At 37.3% G+C, this 19,567-nt stretch overlaps 1 protein-coding gene across 1 annotated transcript in view; it reads left to right on the forward strand.

The window, feature by feature from the left end:
• CDC73 (cell division cycle 73) overlaps window positions 1-18,272 on the forward strand; it is a 131,392-nt gene extending 113,120 nt beyond the window's left edge. The window contains exons 14-17 of the mRNA XM_062211532.1: window positions 1,473-1,634; window positions 5,783-5,883; window positions 14,591-14,732; window positions 15,592-18,272. Coding sequence (XP_062067516.1) covers window positions 1,473-1,634; window positions 5,783-5,883; window positions 14,591-14,732; window positions 15,592-15,628 — 442 coding nt within the window. The 3' untranslated portion in view covers window positions 15,629-18,272. The remainder of the gene's footprint in view (window positions 1-1,472; window positions 1,635-5,782; window positions 5,884-14,590; window positions 14,733-15,591) is intronic.
• Window positions 18,273-19,567: the final 1,295 nt, after the last annotated feature.

Genomic DNA, 19,567 nt, shown 5'->3' on the forward strand with positions numbered 1-19,567 from the left:
GTCATGGCGCCGGCCCCCACTGGTCTTTTTAGGGTACTCTAGGAGTGAAGGTCATAAAATCAGTCCATAAATTATCAGATAAGATCCAGGCTGAAAAGCATTTTGAAATAAGACCTCTTTTACTGCTAACAGAAGGCTACTTTTTCAAGCAAATACTTAAATACAATCAAAAATTAAACTACTGGGCCTTAAAAAATCCTAGGACTGTGATTAAATAAAAAACTACATAAGTCACTTTGATAGCACATGGAGCAACCAATGTGTCAACATGCAGATTCTATGTAGCGATGGCTGTGACACATCAGGAATGGAATTAGGGGTTTAACAGACTTTATTAGTTGGATATTATAATATGTCACTCATTTGTATCTTGCAGTTCTTTCATCTTTATAAAAGTTTGTAAGTAATTTTATATAGTTTTATACTTTCACATCATATTAAAATATCACAAGCCAGAGAAGAGGAAGTTGCAGTATTATACCTAGGAATTTAAACATTTAATTCCATCTGGATATTGATGGATAGAGATAAGTTAAAGCAAAGCATCTTTCTCTTGGAAAATGAGATCCCTTTATTTTATGTATCTAGAACATAAGTTCAGGAGGGCCGGGAACTATGTTTTGTACGTCTCCATGTATGATGCAACTGAAAGGGCAATGAACTAGACTTACTGTTTACTTGAAGTACTTTCGTTATGTTTTTATATTAGAGGTCAGTTTCCAAGTTTTAAAAATATGTTTCATCCTTCAGAGTGCTAGTGGTTAGCACTGTGTCATGGTGGGTATGGCCACTGCCTGTGATGTTGATGTCTCCTGTAGGCACTGGTTCATGTTCTGACTGCTCCAAATCTGATCCAGCTCTTTGCTAATGGCATGGGAAAAGCAATGGAAAAGGGCATGAGTGCTTCAGCACCTGCTACCCATGTGGGAGACCCAGAAGAAGCTTCTGGTTCCTGACTTCTGCCTGACACCACCATTTGGAGAGTGAACCAGTGAATGGAAGATCTCTCTGTCTTTAACCCCCTCTCTGGACTCTGACTTTCAGATAAATCTTAAATATTTACAAAACCCCAACTACTAATGTTATATTTGACATTTTCTTTCTCTATTTTACAAATAATATGTGGGGGTCTCACCCCATACACCAAACAGCAAGTCTGCAGTAGATACCAGTTGGGTTTGTGACTTTTTTTCTTTATTTTTTTTTAATGCAAACTATAAAAATTATAACTTGATTGATAAATAAATCCATAAGGAGCAAATAATTATCTGTGGTAAATTTTTAAATGATATGGAAATTTTAACTTTTTCTAAAGTTGTGAAGTTGGTATGAGAAGGCACATCCCTATCACCATGTGTTTAAAAACTGTGACTAAAAATTAGTATCAGTTTGTGATAAAAGTATTCAGAATGTTGTTTTCCATTTTCATCATGTTGAGTACATTTGACTGTCTCTTAACTCCATTTTCTCAGATTTGTCCCATCGGATGAAAAGAAGAAACAGGGCTGTCAACGAGAAAATGAAACACTAATACAGAGAAGAAAAGACCAAATGCAACCAGGAGGCACTGCAATTAGTGTCACAGTACCTTATAGAGTCGTAGACCAGCCCCTTAAACTTATGCCTCAAGATTGGTAAGATGGCTTTTATTGGTTTAAAATTAATTACTTTTTCTTTACTGTTAATTTTTTTGACGATGTATCAGATTTTATCATGGGTTCTAAATAGAAAGTATCTCTGAAAACTATGTTGATGTGTGTGAATCTAATGTGTTATCACTATTGTTAAAATTCTAGTAACACCTAAGCATTATATTTTGCTTAAAAGAAACAGCACCATAACTTGTGAAGAAATTAGAGTAAAAAATTATTTCCACTTGTTCATTTGTTCTAGATGAGCTTTTAGAACAGGTTGGGGCCAGTGCTGTGGTGTAGAGGTTGAGCCTGCACCTGCGGTGCCAGCATCCCATATGTGCTCCGGTTAGTGGCCTGACTGCTCCATTTCCAATCCAGCTCCATGCAGCCACCTGGGAGATCTGGAAAGAGGTGCCTGGCTTCTGGCTTTGGTCTGGCTCAGCCTTGGCCATTGAAGCCATTTAGCAGATGGAAAATCTCTCTCTCTCTTTCTTTCTCTCTACCTAAAAAGAAATTAAAAAAGAAAAAAAAGAATAGAACAGGTAGACTAATGTTTACTTTAATGTATTTTAGATTTTTGATAAGGAGAATTCAGGTTTTCTGGTAAGAAATAATAGTAATGACAGTTATTTTAATTATAATGAAAGAATTAAATAAAAATTGTTATGATTAGTTTTTATATCATGATATAGCTCTTATTTTTTTTAATAATTATTTATTTATTTGAAAGGCAGAGTTAGTCTTCCATTTGTTAGTTTGCTCCCCAAATAGCTGGGGCTGGTCCAGACCATGAGCAGGAGCCTGGAGCTTCATCCTGGTCCCCAACATGGGTGGCAGGGGCGCAAGTACTTGAGCCATTATATGCTGTTTTACTAGGTGCATTAGCAGGGAGTTGGATCAGAAGTGGAGCAGCTAGAACTTCAAGCGACACCCATGTGAGTTGGTGGTGTTGCAGGTGGAGGAATAACCCACAATGTGCTGGCTACAATGCTGGCCCTGATACAAGCTCTTTTATTGCATTAAAATGTTCTTTTAAAAAATACTAAACTTTATTGTATGAGGTACCTATAAATTCATTCATTTGCATCGTCTTTAAGTTGTTTCATTGATCTGGGTTGGAGTAAAAATTCCAAGTCCACATATCTCTGATACAGAGAATATAACATGGTGTGTGATATGAAATTTACCTTTGAATTACTCATTACTTTTCAGACATTAAGAAGTCAAGTCATTAAGAATGTTAATATTTTATAAATTCACTAAAGAATAAAGTTGCTTTTGTTATAATTCTTCCTGATACCTAGCAGATACTTTGAGTAATGTGTATCAAGTGAATAATATGAGAGTTTCAGATATGGTGTTTCAAGCCAAGTAGAAAAGTTAGACCATTTATATTTGCAATTATTTGTACAGAGTGATAATGCAGAGTGCAAGTGCCATCAGTGTGCTGTAAAATATTGCTGATGAATATGGGCTAGGACCGGTAGCCATTGGTGTCACATGGCTTTGCTCTTTCATTTTAATTATCCTTTTCAAGAATTAATGGCGGGCCACGCCACGGCTCACTAGGCTAATCCTCTGCCTGTGGCGCCGGCACCCCAGGTTCTGGTCCCGGTTGGGGCGCTGGATTCTGTTCCGGTTGCTCCTCTTCCAGTCCAGCTCTCTGCTGTGGCCTAGGAGGGCAATGGAGGATGGCCCAGGTCCCTGGGCCCTGCACCTGCATGGGAGACCAGGAGGAACCACCTGGCTCCTGGCTTCGAATCGGCGGTGCGCCGGCGTTAGCGGCCACTGGGAGGGTGAACCAACGGAAAAAGGAAGACCTTTCTCTCTCTGTCTCTCTCTCTCTTTCTGTCTAACTCTGCCTGTCAAAAAAAAAAACAAAAAACAAAAAACAAAAAAAGAATTAATGGCAAGAAACATATTATTCTGTTCCCCTGCCAGTTGTGAGACCAAAGTAGGAGCTAGATAACCTCTATCCAGCAAATTCTTTTTAGTTTGCCAAACTCTAGATCACATTTTACCTTCAAAGATCTTAAGCAGACTAAGAATTTTAAACTGATAGTCTTTTTTTTTTCTTTTTTTTTTATTTAGTGAATATAAATTTCCAAAGTGCAGCTTATGGATTACAAAGGCTTCCCCCCCTACGACTTCCCCCCTACCCGCAACCCTCCCCTTTCCCACTCGCTCTCCCCTTCCATTCCCATCAAGATTCATTTTCAATTCTCTTTATATACAGAAAATCAAACTGATAGTCTTTTATGATAACTTCAATAGTTTCTATAAATCTTCATTTAAAGATAACCCTGGTTTAATATATAGTATTTGTCTCTTGCAGTGGTTATCAAAATGTGGCCTGCAAGGCTTTAGACATTCCCAACACCCTTTCAGAGAATTTCCAGGTCAGAATGATTGTCATGGTAACACTGAGATGGCTGTTGTCAGGATTTATTAATCCCTTAGCAGGAACAGGAGCCTATCCAGTACCCAGGATCAGTGATTCATTCTCCTTTCTTCCCTGCCTTCTTTCCCTTTCCCTCCTTTCTCCCTTTCTCATGTGTGGACTATTCTCTAGTGTACCCATTTACTTCTGTTTCCTCATCTGCCAAATGGAGCTGTATAATAGTCATCTCAATGGATTTTTTTTCAAGCTTTTATTATTATTATTCTTATTAATATAAAGAGAGCCGATTTCATGCACTCCCATACATACAGTTCCAAGAAGACAGTCACACTTCCCTCACTCCCCTCTTCACCACCAGCCCCTCACCCTCTCTGTCCCTCCTCTCTCTTCATCAGTTTTTGCAAAGACACAATTTTAATCCACTCTATATTCACAGGCTTAATTTGCCACTAATCACAGTATTCAACAAATAAAAGAAGGAAGACGACTGTTCCACAGGTGTTTAAACAAGCAGTCATATCCCAGAATGTCCATTTCATCCCTATACATTCTTTTGTATTCAGTATTAACTGCCGCTTATCAGAGAAAAAATGGGATATTTTTATTTTTGAGACAGGCTTATTTCACTAAGCATAGTGGTTTCCGTTTGCATCCATTTCATTGTAAAAGAATTTCATTAATTTTTATGGCTGAGTAATATTTCATGGTGTTGTGTATGTGTGTGTGTGATGGACATCTGGGTTGATTCCATATCTTAACTATTGTCAGTTGAGCTGCAGCAAACATGGGGGCACAAATAACTCATATGCTGATATCATTTCACTTGAGTAAATTCCCAGGAGTGGGGTGGCTAGATCTTATATATCCTCAGATCTCTGAGGAATCTCCATACTGTCTTCAATAATGGTTGTACCAGTTTACATTCCCACCAACAGTGGATTAGGGTACCTTTTTACCTCACATCCTTGCCATCATTTATTGTTTTTTGATCTTTGGATGATAGCTATTGTAACTGGAATGAGGTAAGACCTCATTGCAGTTTTCTGAGCCTTTTTTTCTTTTTCTTTTTCATGTGTCTGTTGGCCATTTGTAGTTCATCGTTTGAAAAATGCCTGATCATGTCCTTTACCCATTTCTTAACTGGATTGTTTTGCTGTTGTTGATTTTCTTGAGTTCTTACTTTGAAGATGGTTTGTCAATATACGTAATATGAATGCCTTCAATAGTAAATGCTCACTGTGTGTTACTAATATAAACCATTATTGTTAATGCTTTGTTCCCTCCTCTTTAGTTGTAGTCTTGAACTGTGTATTGCACTATTTACAGATTCTCACTTTAATGGAATGTTGTACAAAATCATGAAATATGAGGGCATAGAAAAATAAAATATTTAAGATGTGTTTGAATTTTAAATTTTTCTCCTGTGAAACCATCTTTTTCAGTTAATAGGTGAGCAGCTATTCTCATTGGAGGGAAAGCAAAAGGGCTAAATCAGTCACACAAAATTTTTGTATATACAGTTATATTAAAAAGCTTGGGTACAAAAACAGATGTGTGGGAAGTACAGCAGTCATAAATGCACTCTAAATGCTGATATCATATTGGAAAGCGAAGGTAGTGTATTGACTGTGTTCACCTCCTCAGAGGGTTGGTAGGAGACCCTTTTCTTAGGGATTTCCAGTAACTGAAGCTTAAGGCTGAGACGCTTTTCCCACTACCCTCTCTTCATCCCCTTATCTCTTTGCAGGGACCGGGTCGTAGCAGTTTTTGTACAAGGTCCTGCTTGGCAGTTCAAAGGTTGGCCATGGCTTTTGCCTGATGGATCACCAGTTGATATATTCGCTAAAAGTAAGATTTTATTTCTTCTAATGTTTATCTGCTATAAGTGTTGTTACTTTAAAAGAATGAGCCATAAATGGTTTTGCATCTTTGATTGTATTTTAAAGTATCACTGTTAAGCAGCTTACTTAATGTTAACTTTTTAGCTCTGTATTTGTTTTAAAAACCCTTGAAATTGTACAATATTTTCTGTGTAGTTTTATCTAAAAGCAATTATTGCCTATACAATAGCACTATTTTTTGGTCACTAAAAAATCATTAATACTGCTGCATATCCACACATTTTCATTACAATGGGCTGCCAGTTTTTAACTGGATTGACTTTGAGTAGATCATGCATCTGTATGTTATAGTGCCATATGTATTTACCAGCTATCCCATCATCTATTTTTTTGTTGTTGTTGTTAAAGATTTATTTATTTATTTGAAAGTCAAAGTTACACAGAGAGAGAGAGACCATCCGCTGGTTCACTCCCCAATTGGCTGCAGTGGCTGGAGCTGCGCCGATCAAAAGGCAGGAGCGAGGAGTTTCTTCCGGGTCTCCCACACAGGTTCAGGGGCCAAGGACTTGCACCATCTTCTACTGTTTTCCCAGGCCATAGCAGAGAGCTGCTGCTATGGAAGTGGAGCATCCGGGTCTTGAACCGGCATCCATATTTGTTGCTGGCACTTCAGGCCAGGGCGTTAACCCGCTGCGCTACAGTGCAGGCTCCTATCCCATTATCTTAACAAAAGATTGTGTATCGTTGCATTTCTTATTTCATTCAGATCTCAGTAAATGGCCCTATTTGAAATACACTGCACTTCATTTTAATTGCTCTCTAAGCAGTTTTATTTTCTTGGTAGCACTTAATTATTGCTTGACCTCACCTAGCTTTTACATACTTATAGTGTAAGTTCCACTTTGATAAGATGCCTTTTTTGCCTCACTCATCATTTTGGCTTCAGCACAGAGGACTTACAGGCACATACCAGTTTAAAGGATTATTTCATGTGGCTCATATTTTTATTAAATATGGTGGCCTTCAAAAAAGTTCTGAAGGGGCAGAACACATTGTAGTATCTGGATTCAGTTCCTGGCTTTGTCCTTTTTTTTTTTTTTTTGACAGGCAGAGTTAGACAGTGAGAGAGTGAGAGAGAAAGGTCTTCCTTCTGTTGGTTCACCCCCCAAATGGCTGCTGCAGCCAACGTGCTGCGCGATCCAAAGCCAGGAGCCAGGTGCTTCCTCCTGGTCTCCCATGCAGGTGCAGGGCCCAAGGACCTGGGCCATCCTCCACTGCCCTCCTGGGCCACAGCAGAGAGCTGGACTGGAAGAGGAGCAACCGGGACAGAACTGGCGCCCCATCCGAGACTAGAATCCCGGGGTGCCGGTGCCACAGGCAGAGGATTAGCCAAGTGAGCCGCAGCGCCGGCCCTGGCTCTGTCTTTTGACTTCAGCTTCCTGCTAATGCAGACACTGAGAGACAGCAGGTAAATGGTTAGGTAGTTGGGTTTCTGCCACCTTCATGGGAGACTTTTCAGCTCCTGGCATTGGCATGGCATAACCAAGAACACTCTGAGCAGGTGGCGGGTGAACCGGCTGATGGGAATGCACATGCAGGTATGCATGTTCCCCCCCCCCCCCCCGGTCTCTGTCCCTCTCTCTCTCTCTCTCTCTCGTGTGTGTGTGTGTACCTCAAATAATTTTTGAAAGAAGTTTATGGAAAATCCATATTATGAAAAAAGTATGCATGGATTTTAAGATTTTTTCACCAAAGTAAACTCATTCTAACTTATTACAACGTGTCTGAACAAGATCTAGCTTAAGACACTGAGGAGGATAAAACATCAGTTTGAAACGAGCTCCTATTAGAGCAACATGAATTATTTTAAAATGGAAGCAAAAACAAGCATTAAATTGATGATGCCTACGTGGAAGAATGGGAAGTCTCTGCTTACAAAAGTTTACGGAGACAGTGCCCCAAAGAAATCAGCAGTTTACAAATGGATTGCTTGATTTAAGAGACAGGGTGATGTAGGAGATAAAGCTCAAAGCTGCAGACCATCCACACTGATTTGTGAAGAAAAAGTTAAATCTTCTTTGTGTTCTAATTCAAGAATACCAGTGATTAACAGCAGCAACAATTGCCAACAGCACAAACATCTCTACTGGTTCTGCTGACACCATTCTGACTGAAAAAATTAAAGTGGAGCAAACTTTTCCGCTTGATTGGTGTCAAAACTGATGTATGCTTGTCAACTGCAGACAAGAGCAGAGCTCGCAGTGGAAAATTTTAAACAAATAGGACTGAGATCCTGAAGCATTTCTTGGAAGAATTATGACTTTACCATCATAATTCTGAAGACAGCACGGTCAGAGTACTGTCTACCAAGAGCTGAAAGTGGGGCCATCAAAGCAAAAGTAAACCAGTCAAGAACCTAGGGCATGGCAACAGGTTTTTGGGATACGCATTGCTTTTTGCTTATTGACTTTCTGGAGGTCAAAGAATAATAACATCTACTTACTGGGAGAGTGATTTGAGAAAGTTAGCAAAAGGTTTGGCAGAAAAATGCCTGGAAAAGCTCCACCAGGGAGATCTTTTCTGCTAGCACAGTATTCTTGCTTGTTCCTCACCTTAAACAATGGGCAGTTTTGCCAGAGTTTTGATGGGAGATCTTTATTTATTTATTTGAAAGGCGGAGTTAGAAGGAGAGATGAGAGAGATTTTCATCTGCTGGTTTACTCCCCAGATGGCTGCAAGGACCAGGGCTGGACCAGGCCAAAGCCAGGAGCCAGGAACTTCATCTGGGTCTCCCAGATGGGTAGAGGGGCCCAGGCACTTGAGCCCTTCTCCATTGCTTTCTCAGACACATTAGCTGGGAGCTGAATTGGAAGTAGAGCAGCCAGGATTTTAACAACCCAGTTTTTCCTAGCAATGTACTATTTTCAATAGATAATGCTGAAGCTTGAAAGTCTTAACCACTTGTTGTCTTTTCACCTCATTTTAAAAAATGAATTCTAATTTTACTGATATTGATGATTTTTTTTTAAATTAAACTTTTATTTAATGAATATAAATTTCCAAAGTACTGCTTATGGGTTACAATGGCTTCCCCCTCCCAAAACTTCCCTCCCACCCGCAACCCTCCCCTTTTCCGCTCCCTCTCCCCTTACTTCTAAAACTTAAATGATCCACAAACAGTTCATAAACAGTAGGTTAAAAATATACAAGTATAGATAGAAGGGCAATTTTAATGCAGGTAAGCATAATTGATGTGTTTCATGTATCTGAAAAGTATTGAACTTGAGTGGATTATTGAATGGTATTGTAATAAAAATGATTAGAATGTCTTCAAGATGTCAGTGATTTTCTTCAGTGTGTTCTTTCTTCCTCAGCTTTCCTTTCTCTGGCTCCTTTCTGTCAGCATTTATAAATGCTCCTGGCCCTTCCATCTGAGAACAAGGAAGCAAAACCCTTACCCTTGACCTTGCCCTTTCCCTGTGGCTACTTTCCTTTCCTTTGACAACTCTTTTGAAAGAATTGTCCCCGCTAACTCACTTCCTGTTCAATTCTCAGTCCACTGTAGCCTGTGTTTTGCTCTCTACTAAAACTGTTCTTACTGAAGTCACCAGTGACCAAGTATTGGATGCTTTTGACCTCTTTTCAGAATTGGATTCCATTGATTTCATTTCTTTGTTTAAAGTTCTTTTCCAACTACTTGCTACTCTTTATCTTGCATTCCTTTGCATTCCCTCTGTCTAGCTAATAAAGCTGTATTTTCCCATTTCTCTTCCCCTTTAATTCAAAAATGCTTTCTCAAGGAGATCTAGTGGCTTTCACTTTTAGCATCTGTATTTTCTTATTCTAAAGGTTGTTTCTCTGTCTTGACATTCTGTGACTGCTCTATCTCTCCAACTACCAGATGATTTCTCCATGATGCTCCATTGGTACATCAGATTCAGCCAGTTCCTAACGGAATTGGTTGTCAGGCTCTTCCTCATTCCCAAACCATTTCTTGTCCTCAATTTTTTTCCCGTAATTTCTCCAAGCCAGAAACTTAGAAGTGTTTTATCTTGTGAGCTCTTAGCTCCCTTTCCTTCTTCTGGTATCCTGCCCTTTTCCCACTTAGAGCACATATGAAAAAGATAGTTTCTGTGTAGCATGGGGTTATATAAAAGTATCGTGTTTTCTATTATATTGCATAATTATAATAAAGTACAGAGTTTTAGAGAATATAATCTTGAATTGCATGATAATCTCAAATGAAATATTTTCAAAATTATAATGAGAAGTTTGAATTTCTGACTAGATGTGACTCTTTAAAAATATATCTGAAGTGACTACGGATTTTTGATCAAGATTTTTTAGTGTTGATTTCTTTCAGTTCTTGGTTGTTTCTGCTGAGAAATTTCTTTTAACAGTATTTTTTTTTTTTTTTTTGACAGGCAGAGTGGATAGTGAGAGAGAGAGAGAGACAGACAGAGAGAAAGGTCTTCCTTTGCCATTGGTTCACCCTCCAATGGCCGCCGTGGTAGGGGCGCTGCGGCCGGCGCACCGCGCTGTTCCGATGGCAGGAGCCAGGTGCTTCTCCTGGTCTCCCATGGGGTGCAGGGCCCAAGCACTTGGGCCATCCTCCACTGCACTCCCGGGCCACAGCAGAGAGCTGGCCTGGAAGAGGGGCAACCGGGACAGGATCGGTGCCCCAGCCGGGACTAGAACCCGGTGTGCCGGCACCGCAAGGCGGAGGATTAGCCTGTTAAGCCACGGCGCCGGCTTAACAGTATTCTTTATTGATATTTGTCTGCACTGTATCTAAATATTATTCAGTAGGGCACCTCTTGTATTTAATTTCCTTTGTTTGCCACTCGCCCCCCTACCCCCCCCGCCCCAATGCTTTAGGGATTCATGAAGTTTGCCAAAAAGAGTAATTCTGAATTGTGTGAATATTTTATGTATTTGTTATACCACCAAACAGCTTCTTCTGTTGTATTTTCAGAGGCTTACAAACTTTAATTCTTTTTCTTAATAAGAAAGATGTTGTATAAGTAATATGTTGATTAAGTTTGCTTGACATCATTGCTTCATGCAAATACATTGGCTGTTGACATAAACCTTCCTGTGTTTCTTTGTCAGTGACTTAAACTTTTTGAATTCTGATATCCCAGCTTTAATTTACAAATTTGTCTATGCTGGTAGACACCAATTAAAGCCATGGAAATTATTAAAAGAGATTATAGGACTTTGACTTCAGATAACCTTTTTTAAAAAAATCTTTATTTATTTAATTTGAAAGAGCTACATAGGGGCAGAGAGAGATACCAAGATCTTTGATTTGCTTGTTCACTCCCTAGATGGCTGCAATGTTCAGGGCTGAGCCAAGAGCCAGGAAATTCACCCAGGTCTCCGACGTGGGTTGCAGGGGCCCAGACACATGGGGCCATCTTCCACTGCTTTTCCCAGACTTTGAGCAGGGAGCTGAATGCAGAAGTGGAGCAGCCAGGACATGAACCAGTGCCTATATGGGATGCTGGTGTTGTACAAAGTGGCTTAAGCTGAAATATGTGTAAAAAGAATCATTTAAAGCAAATCTTTTAAATATTTTTCATGCATATAAATAGTATTGTGAAAATAAGGTTTTTTGTTTTTTTTTTTTTTTTTTTGACAGGCAGAGTTAGACAGTGAGAGAAAGAGACAGAGAGAAAGGTCTTCCTTCCATTGGTTCACCCCTCAAATGGCCGCTACAGCTGGTGCGCTGCGCTGTTCCAAAGCCAGGAGCTAGGTGCTTCTTCCTGGTCTCCCATGCGGGTGCAGGGCCACAGCAGAGAGCTGGACTAGAAGAGGAGCAACCAGGACAGAATCCAGCGCCCCAACCAGGACTAGAACTTGGTGTGCCGGTGCTGAAGGCGGAGGATTAGCCTAGTGAGCCACGACGCCGGCCGAAAATAAGTTTTTTGAGCTCTATGTAACACATAGCCCGGTTAATAAGTTAATATAACAAATAAAAATTAATAATTTGTATTCTACAAAGAAAGTTCTAAAAGCAAATAATTTAGAAATAACTTTCTTTCTGGGCACAAGTTATTACTCTTTTGTAATTTGATAGACAGAAAGTGGGAGAGTACCTATCTGCTGGTTCATTCCCCAAATGTCCACAATGACGGGGAGTGGGACAGCCCAGAGTCAAGAGCTAGGAATTCAATCCATGTGAGTGGAAGGAGCGAACTACTTGAGTTTTTCATGCCTCCCAGCATCTGCATTAGCAGGAAGCTGGAATTGTGAGCTGGAGCCAGGAATTGAACCCAGGCATTTTGGTATGGAATGTAGGCCTCTTAACCTCTAGGTAAAGTGTATACCTCATAAATTGCTTATTTTAAATTTCCACCAAGAGTTGAATTTGAATTAATTCTTATAGAACAGGTAATCCATAAAGAAGCTATCAAATAGTTTGACCAAATCAGTTGTTTTCTCTTCAGAAACCTCTAATACTAGGCGATGGTAATGATAACAACAATAATATGGTAGATAAAAAATAGAAGACGTTTAGGGGAAAAAAGCTAAGTGTTTCACAAATACACATGCAAAACAAAAGACGCATTGATGGTAAGCTGATTGCAAAAACAGTAATAAACTAGCTGGCATGCTTCAACTGGATAATCACAGAAAACATAATTCTGTTATCAATACCTAGAGTTACGTTTTAAAAATGAAAGCCATATCATTTCACCTTCTTCCTTTAATTTCCCAATGTCTTCTTAATACCCAAAACCCAGATTTCCAGGGCCGGCACTGTGGCATAGCAGATAAAGCTGCCGCCTGTAGTGCTGGCATCCCATATGGGTGCCGGTTCTAGCCCTGGCTGCTCCTCTTCCAATCCAGCTCTTTGCTATGGTCTGGGAAAGCAGTAGAAGATGGCCCAAGTCCTTGGGCCCATGAACCCACGTGGGAGACCCGGAAGAAGCTCCTGGCTCCTGGCTTCGAATCGGCACAGCTCAGGCCATTGTAGCCAATTGGGGAGTGAACTAGCAGATGGAAGACCTCTCTCTCTCTCTGCCTCCTTCTCTCTGTGTGTAACTCTTTCAAATAAATAAGTAAATCTTTAAAAAAATAAATAAATAAATAAATAAAATCCAGATTTCCTATACAGTAGCTGAGAAGATTCTACATAAAGACCATTGCCTACAACGAAAGTTTCATTTGTTTATTTGAAAGCCTTGTTTCCAAGATCTTTACAAGACAACATTTCCCATTATCTATTTCTAGATAACTTTCTCATTGAGTTTTTCCTCAATAGCCTGTCTAAAGTAACTCCCTACACACTTTCATTATCTCCAGAGCTTACTTTATTTTTCCTCAGTAGCAATTATACCACCAGAATATTGTATATTTATCTTTTGAGCAATTACCTTGAGGATGAGGATGGTCATTACTGTGTTCTGAGTACCTAGGATGTTCAAGCTATGTAGTAGACACTTGCTGAATGTTAGATAACACCTTTGATTGGAATTTTTTTCTCTTTTTTTTTTTCTAAACTTGAAGGACAGTTGTAGAGAGAGAAGTTCACTCCCCAATGGCCATAATGGCCGGAACTGAGCCAATCCAAAGCCATGAGCCAGGAGCTTCTTCCATTTCTCCCATGTGGATGCTGGGGCCCAAGGACTTGGGCCATCCTCTGTTGCTTTCCCAGGCACATTAGCAGGGAGCTGGATGGAAAGTGGAGCACCTGGGACTCAAACTGGTGCCCATATGGGATGCCGACGCTGCAGGCCAGGGCTTTAACTCACTGCACTGCAGCGCAGGCCCCCCTCTTCATCATTTCCTGTTCATCTCTCAGATCATCTTTTGAATTATATTAAACTGATAATATGTTAAAGGAAAGCATTTATTCTTGTTAGAAATTCCTGGCTTATAGAAGTTAATGGGAACATTTTCTCTAGCTTGGCTCTAGAAGTCCTTTTATTCTCAAAGGGTAGAGCATTAATTTTCCAGTTTTTTTTTTTATAAACTGTATCTTCTACCCTATTGAAGAAACCCATCTTTTTATCCACTAGATTACTAAATTGTATTGTTAGTGTTTACTAAACCTTCTAAACCTCTTGTAATGAATTCCCCATGTCACTTAAAAGACAAACTTTCATATGGCCTAGTCCAGCATTGTTCCAAACCTCTTTTGTTTTACTGTCTTTTATACCTTCCTATATTACCTTGAGTGGTCCAGTTCTCTTACATTTACTTTTTCAGTTCCTAGATTAAATCATGTTCTGTTTGGGCACGCTCCTTTTGGTGTCTGGGTCACTTCCCTGTGCTTGCTTAATTCTTACCTGACCTTTGCGCTTTCGGTTAGACTGCTTTTTATGAATTCATGATCTGAGTAAAGGTATTCTTTTATTGTTCTGTGATAGATTCTTTTGTACTGTATTTGGTTAAGTTTTTTTCTTACTCTCCTTTACTGTACCAAAAACATTTTATCTTAGAGTTACTCATTTTAGTCCTCAGTGGCTGGCATGTATAAACTATCTCTAAGCATTTCTTGAATGTTTTTGAGGATACTACAGTGTATAGCATTTGCTTAAAAGATCACTTGATGAACAGTGTTGTGTCAGTTGATAGAAGAAATACTGAAATTTCTTTGTTTTAGTTTTCTGGTTAATATTGGTATTTTATTTTGTAAAGTGTTCTCATAATTTTAATACTACTTTGAGTATGAAACATTGTTTGTCTCTCCATTCCCCATGTAGTTAAAGCGTTCCATCTCAAGTATGATGAAGTTCGTCTAGATCCAAACGTGCAGAAATGGGATGTAACAGTGTTAGAACTGAGTTATCACAAACGTCATTTGGATAGACCAGTTTTCTTACGGTTCTGGGAGACACTGGATAGGTAATTCTGATCCTAACATATGCTTGCCTGTGCTTGTTGTAGTAATTTTCTTATCTCTTCAGTTAATTTTCAGTTATTTAGAGTTGTGAACCATATTCTCCGATTCCCTTCTTCAAATATTGGCTAATTTGATCTTCAATACATAATTCGAAAATATCTTTGATATATTGACTTTAGAAATGGGTAGACGAAGGGTTTATAGTCTGATAGGGAAGGAATATTAAACAGAGTCAGAAGTCTTGGTTCTGTTGAACCACGTGACCTCTCTGAATCTCAGTGTCTATCCAGGGAGCTTAGAATAAGTGATTTCTATGTTTTTTGAGAGCACTGAGAGGTCTCTGACTCTGGATTTATTTGGTCATGGGAAATCCATGATAGAAATAAGTTTTTAAAAATTTTTTTTGTAATTTACTAGTGCAATAGAGTTTTATAACCATTTACAATAATAACAGTTTGTCATTGACATATTTAAGAATATCATGATAGTACCACTGAATGTTGTTTTCTTTGTGATGTTCCTTCAGATCTGTAATTTTCTTGGTATAAATCTCACTTGTTTTGTAGGTTTCCTCATAGTCAGAGGTGATAGATATTTTAAACTGATAATATATTAAAGGAAAACACTTATTCCACCTGGAAGCTCTTGGATTATAGAAGTTAATATTGGGAACATTTCCTCTAGTTTGCTTTAGAAGTAGTTATTTTCTCAAAGGGTACGGCATCAATTTTGTAGCTTTTTCAGAAAACAAAACACTTTGTTTCTCTGTATTAAGAAGTGTAAATATATTTTTACATGTAATATTCTAAAAATTCTAAAATTCCTGTAATCATTATAACCTATTATAATATTGTTTTTCAGATACATGGTGAAGCATAAATCCCACTTGAGATTCTGAATTGCTTGATTCTTCCTTTTCTGAAAATCTGGATTAAGAAACATGGATACATATACCTTGATCTAAAGACTAAGACTCAAGCTTTATGAATTTATCAAGAACTTAACAAATGAAGAAGGTCACAGATTGATCTTTTTATAGGACCTTATTTGATGCTTTGTGCTTCAAAGGGGTGATGCTTGTCATCCGTTTAAGCAAACTTTTGGCTTACAACTATTTTTTTAATATTAGCCTTCTAGTCTGTAATTGAAATTGTATATTTTGATAGAAGTTTTTTCTCTATTCGTTATATTAGCATTACTTAAAACTTGTTTCTTTAGGAAATAGATGCAGGATATAAATGTGTGTATATTTAGAGGTTTAAGGCTTTCTAAGCCATCTTGCTTCTGATTTTTCATTGCTCTATGAATTCCTTTTACTGAAAATGCTATGTTATGAATGGTGTTAAATTTTAGTCTTGGGAGCTTAAAAAAACAAGCAAAGGGATGTGACTATTTTGAATGAATCAAAATGTCAACCTGTAAGTCTACTATATCTACATTTATTCTATTTAAAAAGGAATAATGAAAAATCAAGAATAATTCTTCAATTTTGGTTGAACTGTTCAGCCTTTATATCAGACTTTTCCTTACAAATGAATACAGTCCATGAATGTACATTCTTCTCCCTGACTTTGGTGATTTTAAAACTTAGAATGATATATTTCTATCTGTGATATCTTTCCACTTGGAAAATCTCAAAACACAGATTAAAAACATAATAGGCTGTACTACTTTTTATTTTGGGAGCCAGAGTATGAGTTGGGGAAAGGATTATGTGTCAGCTGTATTGCAGTGTAACTTTAACTTCCTTATCTTTTCTCCTAAGTCCACCTTTGATTCTTATTTTATATGGTATTGGATTTCCAGTCTTCTGTTTCTGGCATGTCAGTTTTGGTGTTCTTATCTTCCATTATCCCTAAATATTGATTAACTCCAGACACCAAAGAACACATTTGCTTAATTAAGTGTCTGAACAGAAACAAGATAAAAACACTGGTATTTTTATGTGTGTATTCAATATGGTATAAAATATAAAACCTATATTTTAACTTAGTAAAATATTTTACTATTTCTCTACAGAGTGTTGTATCCAAGGTATAATGAATGACCATTTTCCTTGAGTGTTGATCTCGTCTGTTACTACTTAAAAGGAACTGATGATTTTATTCCCCTAAATTGTTTTTGCAACCAGAACTGTTGCTGTTCATTGAGTTATAGGTCATTTTTTTTCTCCACTTTTTTCCCCAGTGATTCTTTCTTAGGTCTGTCTGTCTTTCTATCTGTTGATCAATCGATCGATCGATCGATAGATAGATGTAAACATTTAGCTCCTTATGTTTTCATTGGACTACCTGTCCTCTTTTTGGAATTTGATGATATCATTAAATGAGAAGAAATTATTATTTATTTTTTAAGTAGCCAAAAAGTTCCATACTTGTAGTAAATAGAAAGATATTTATTCATATGGAATTTATAAGGTTCTTGAGAAGATAAGCAGTCAGCATTTTAAAATGTTAGATTTTAGTATATTTGTAAAGTTCGAACCAATTCTATCCCCATTTTCTTCCCTTCTCTGCATTCCCTCTTCATAAAAGAAAACTCAAATTTGTTAACATTAGACCATGATGAAATAGTTAAGGACTAGAATCTACAAGATTTCAGTGTAAGATTACTTGTTTAGACTACTACAAATAGAAATTAACTACCTTTCCATGAAGATTTTTGGTATTTATATATGAAATTTGCTTGATACAGAATATGGTTAAAATTAACGTCTACTTTGAACAGGGTTTATTTTTCTATTTTGAATTTGCCTTATGTATATTCAGAGGCTTCTGGAAATGCTGTACAGAACATTAGGAAAAGTACAAATTTGCTATACCATATATTTTAAAATTGGTCTCTTTGTATGAACTTGGTTTCTTATTTCTTTTCTTCAGTTTAATTCCTTATTTACGTTCATGTATTTAATTTCCTAACCATTAATTCTAAAAAAGAAGCAAGCAAACAAAAACAAAACTTCAAGCCAGTCACTATTCATTCTTCTAAGACTCAGTCCTACATTAGCACCTAACACAGTGCCTTGCACACAGTAGGCATTCAGTAACTACAGATGCATGAATGAATGTTGTATTTTCAGAGTAACTGATGTTTTTCAAAACAGTAATTTGTACTTGGTCTTGAAGTATGATTATAACAATTACAGGGAATGAAGCATAAATAGATATTTTAATAGAAATGAAGTACCCATTAATAAACAACTTACCATAATTTATTATTAAATGGAGATACTCTTGTCTGCTCCACCTATAAAGATGCCTCTGTTTTCTATACACATAAGATACTCTTCTGAGTCAGGTAAAAGTAAGAAGCCTAGAGTCTTTGTGTAGTAGCTGTTAACCTGGCTGCACAGTAGAGTCATTTGGAGGGATAAAATCATACCTTTTGGAATGCTGATTCTGATGTAATTTGTCTGTAATGAGAGCTGATCAGCAGTGCTTTTCAAAATTTCTCCAGATAGTTTTAATGTGCAAGAAGGATTGAGTACCAATGGTTTGTTGTTGAAAACAATACCAGTATTAAATGTATTTGCTCCTCCTCTTCCTCCTGCTACTTGTGTATGTGTGTTTGTGTGTGTGTGTGTGTGTGTGTCTATATTTTGTACTAGATCATACCCTTATTGGTGATATTGGCCTACATTCATACCATATGACAAATTCAAATCTTAATTATTTATTTAATATAGAAGGAGTATTTTCCTGTTTTAGTATTTAAGTGATGTTTAATATATTTCATGACTGACTGGTGTTATAGTTGATGGTTTGTTTTCTGTGTGTCCATACCCTTTATTAACTTTGTTTTTAGCAGCAGAACAACAGCAATCCATGTAGAAATAACTAATTTATAATGATGAAAATCTCATAATTTTTAAAGTGTAGAAAGAAGTAAAATATTAATTTCTTATCTGCCATACAGAATGAGACAGTACTTATAAAAGAAGAAAATATGCTTTTTAATTGATCTACACAGAAAAGTAAAAATTACTCTAAATTCATTATCTAATAAACAAGGGAATATTTTTCCTAAGTAAAACATTTTTTGTGACTCCTAACAAAACTATAGTGATGACGTTCTTTTTTGACGGGTGAGTGGGAGGGACTTTATTAAACTAATAATGTAGTATATAAAATTCTTTGAGGCTAGCAGTGTATTCATAAAACTACAAACAGTAATTGAAAAACTGGTCAAAATTAATGGCTTAGAAAGCAGCCAAACTTTGTGTTTTGAAATTGCTCATTAAACGTAAATCACAACTGAAGTAGAGAACTTTTGTTGTTAATTTTTTTCAGAGAACTATATTACAACATCACACACATACTTTTAAAAAAGATTGTTGTATCTGGTTAAAATTCACGGTAGAATGCTGAGGAAAAATGATTTATAAATGCCATAGGAATTTTTAACTGAAAAGTTGACAGCTGCTGTTTTTTTCTATAAAAAAGGACAACATGAAATCAAATTGAGTTTACATTAGTTTTTAATATTACCAGACTGAATTTCTACTATTTACTTTGCTTTGGGATTCATCTGGTGATTCTAGTGTTAGAAGTAAACGGGGGAATAAACTACTGAATTTGATTTAAAATAAGGACTGGATTAGGAATTTTTGAAATGCCATATCCTGTATGTTCTGGCTTATTCATTGCTACATTTAGACATACTGACCTCAGTGTTGTTTCCATACTCATATGATGGAATAATGACTAAGGAAAAGTTGAAAATGTGTAATAGATATATAAGGAATTATATTTAGTAAATACACAATAAGTAATATTTTAAGTTTATTGATTTCTTTTGGTTTGTGTGTATTATTTTGGCGAGGTAGTATTCATGAGAG

Source organism: Lepus europaeus, chromosome 14 (assembly GCF_033115175.1).
Source record: "Lepus europaeus isolate LE1 chromosome 14, mLepTim1.pri, whole genome shotgun sequence".
Lineage (NCBI taxonomy): Eukaryota > Metazoa > Chordata > Mammalia > Lagomorpha > Leporidae > Lepus > Lepus europaeus.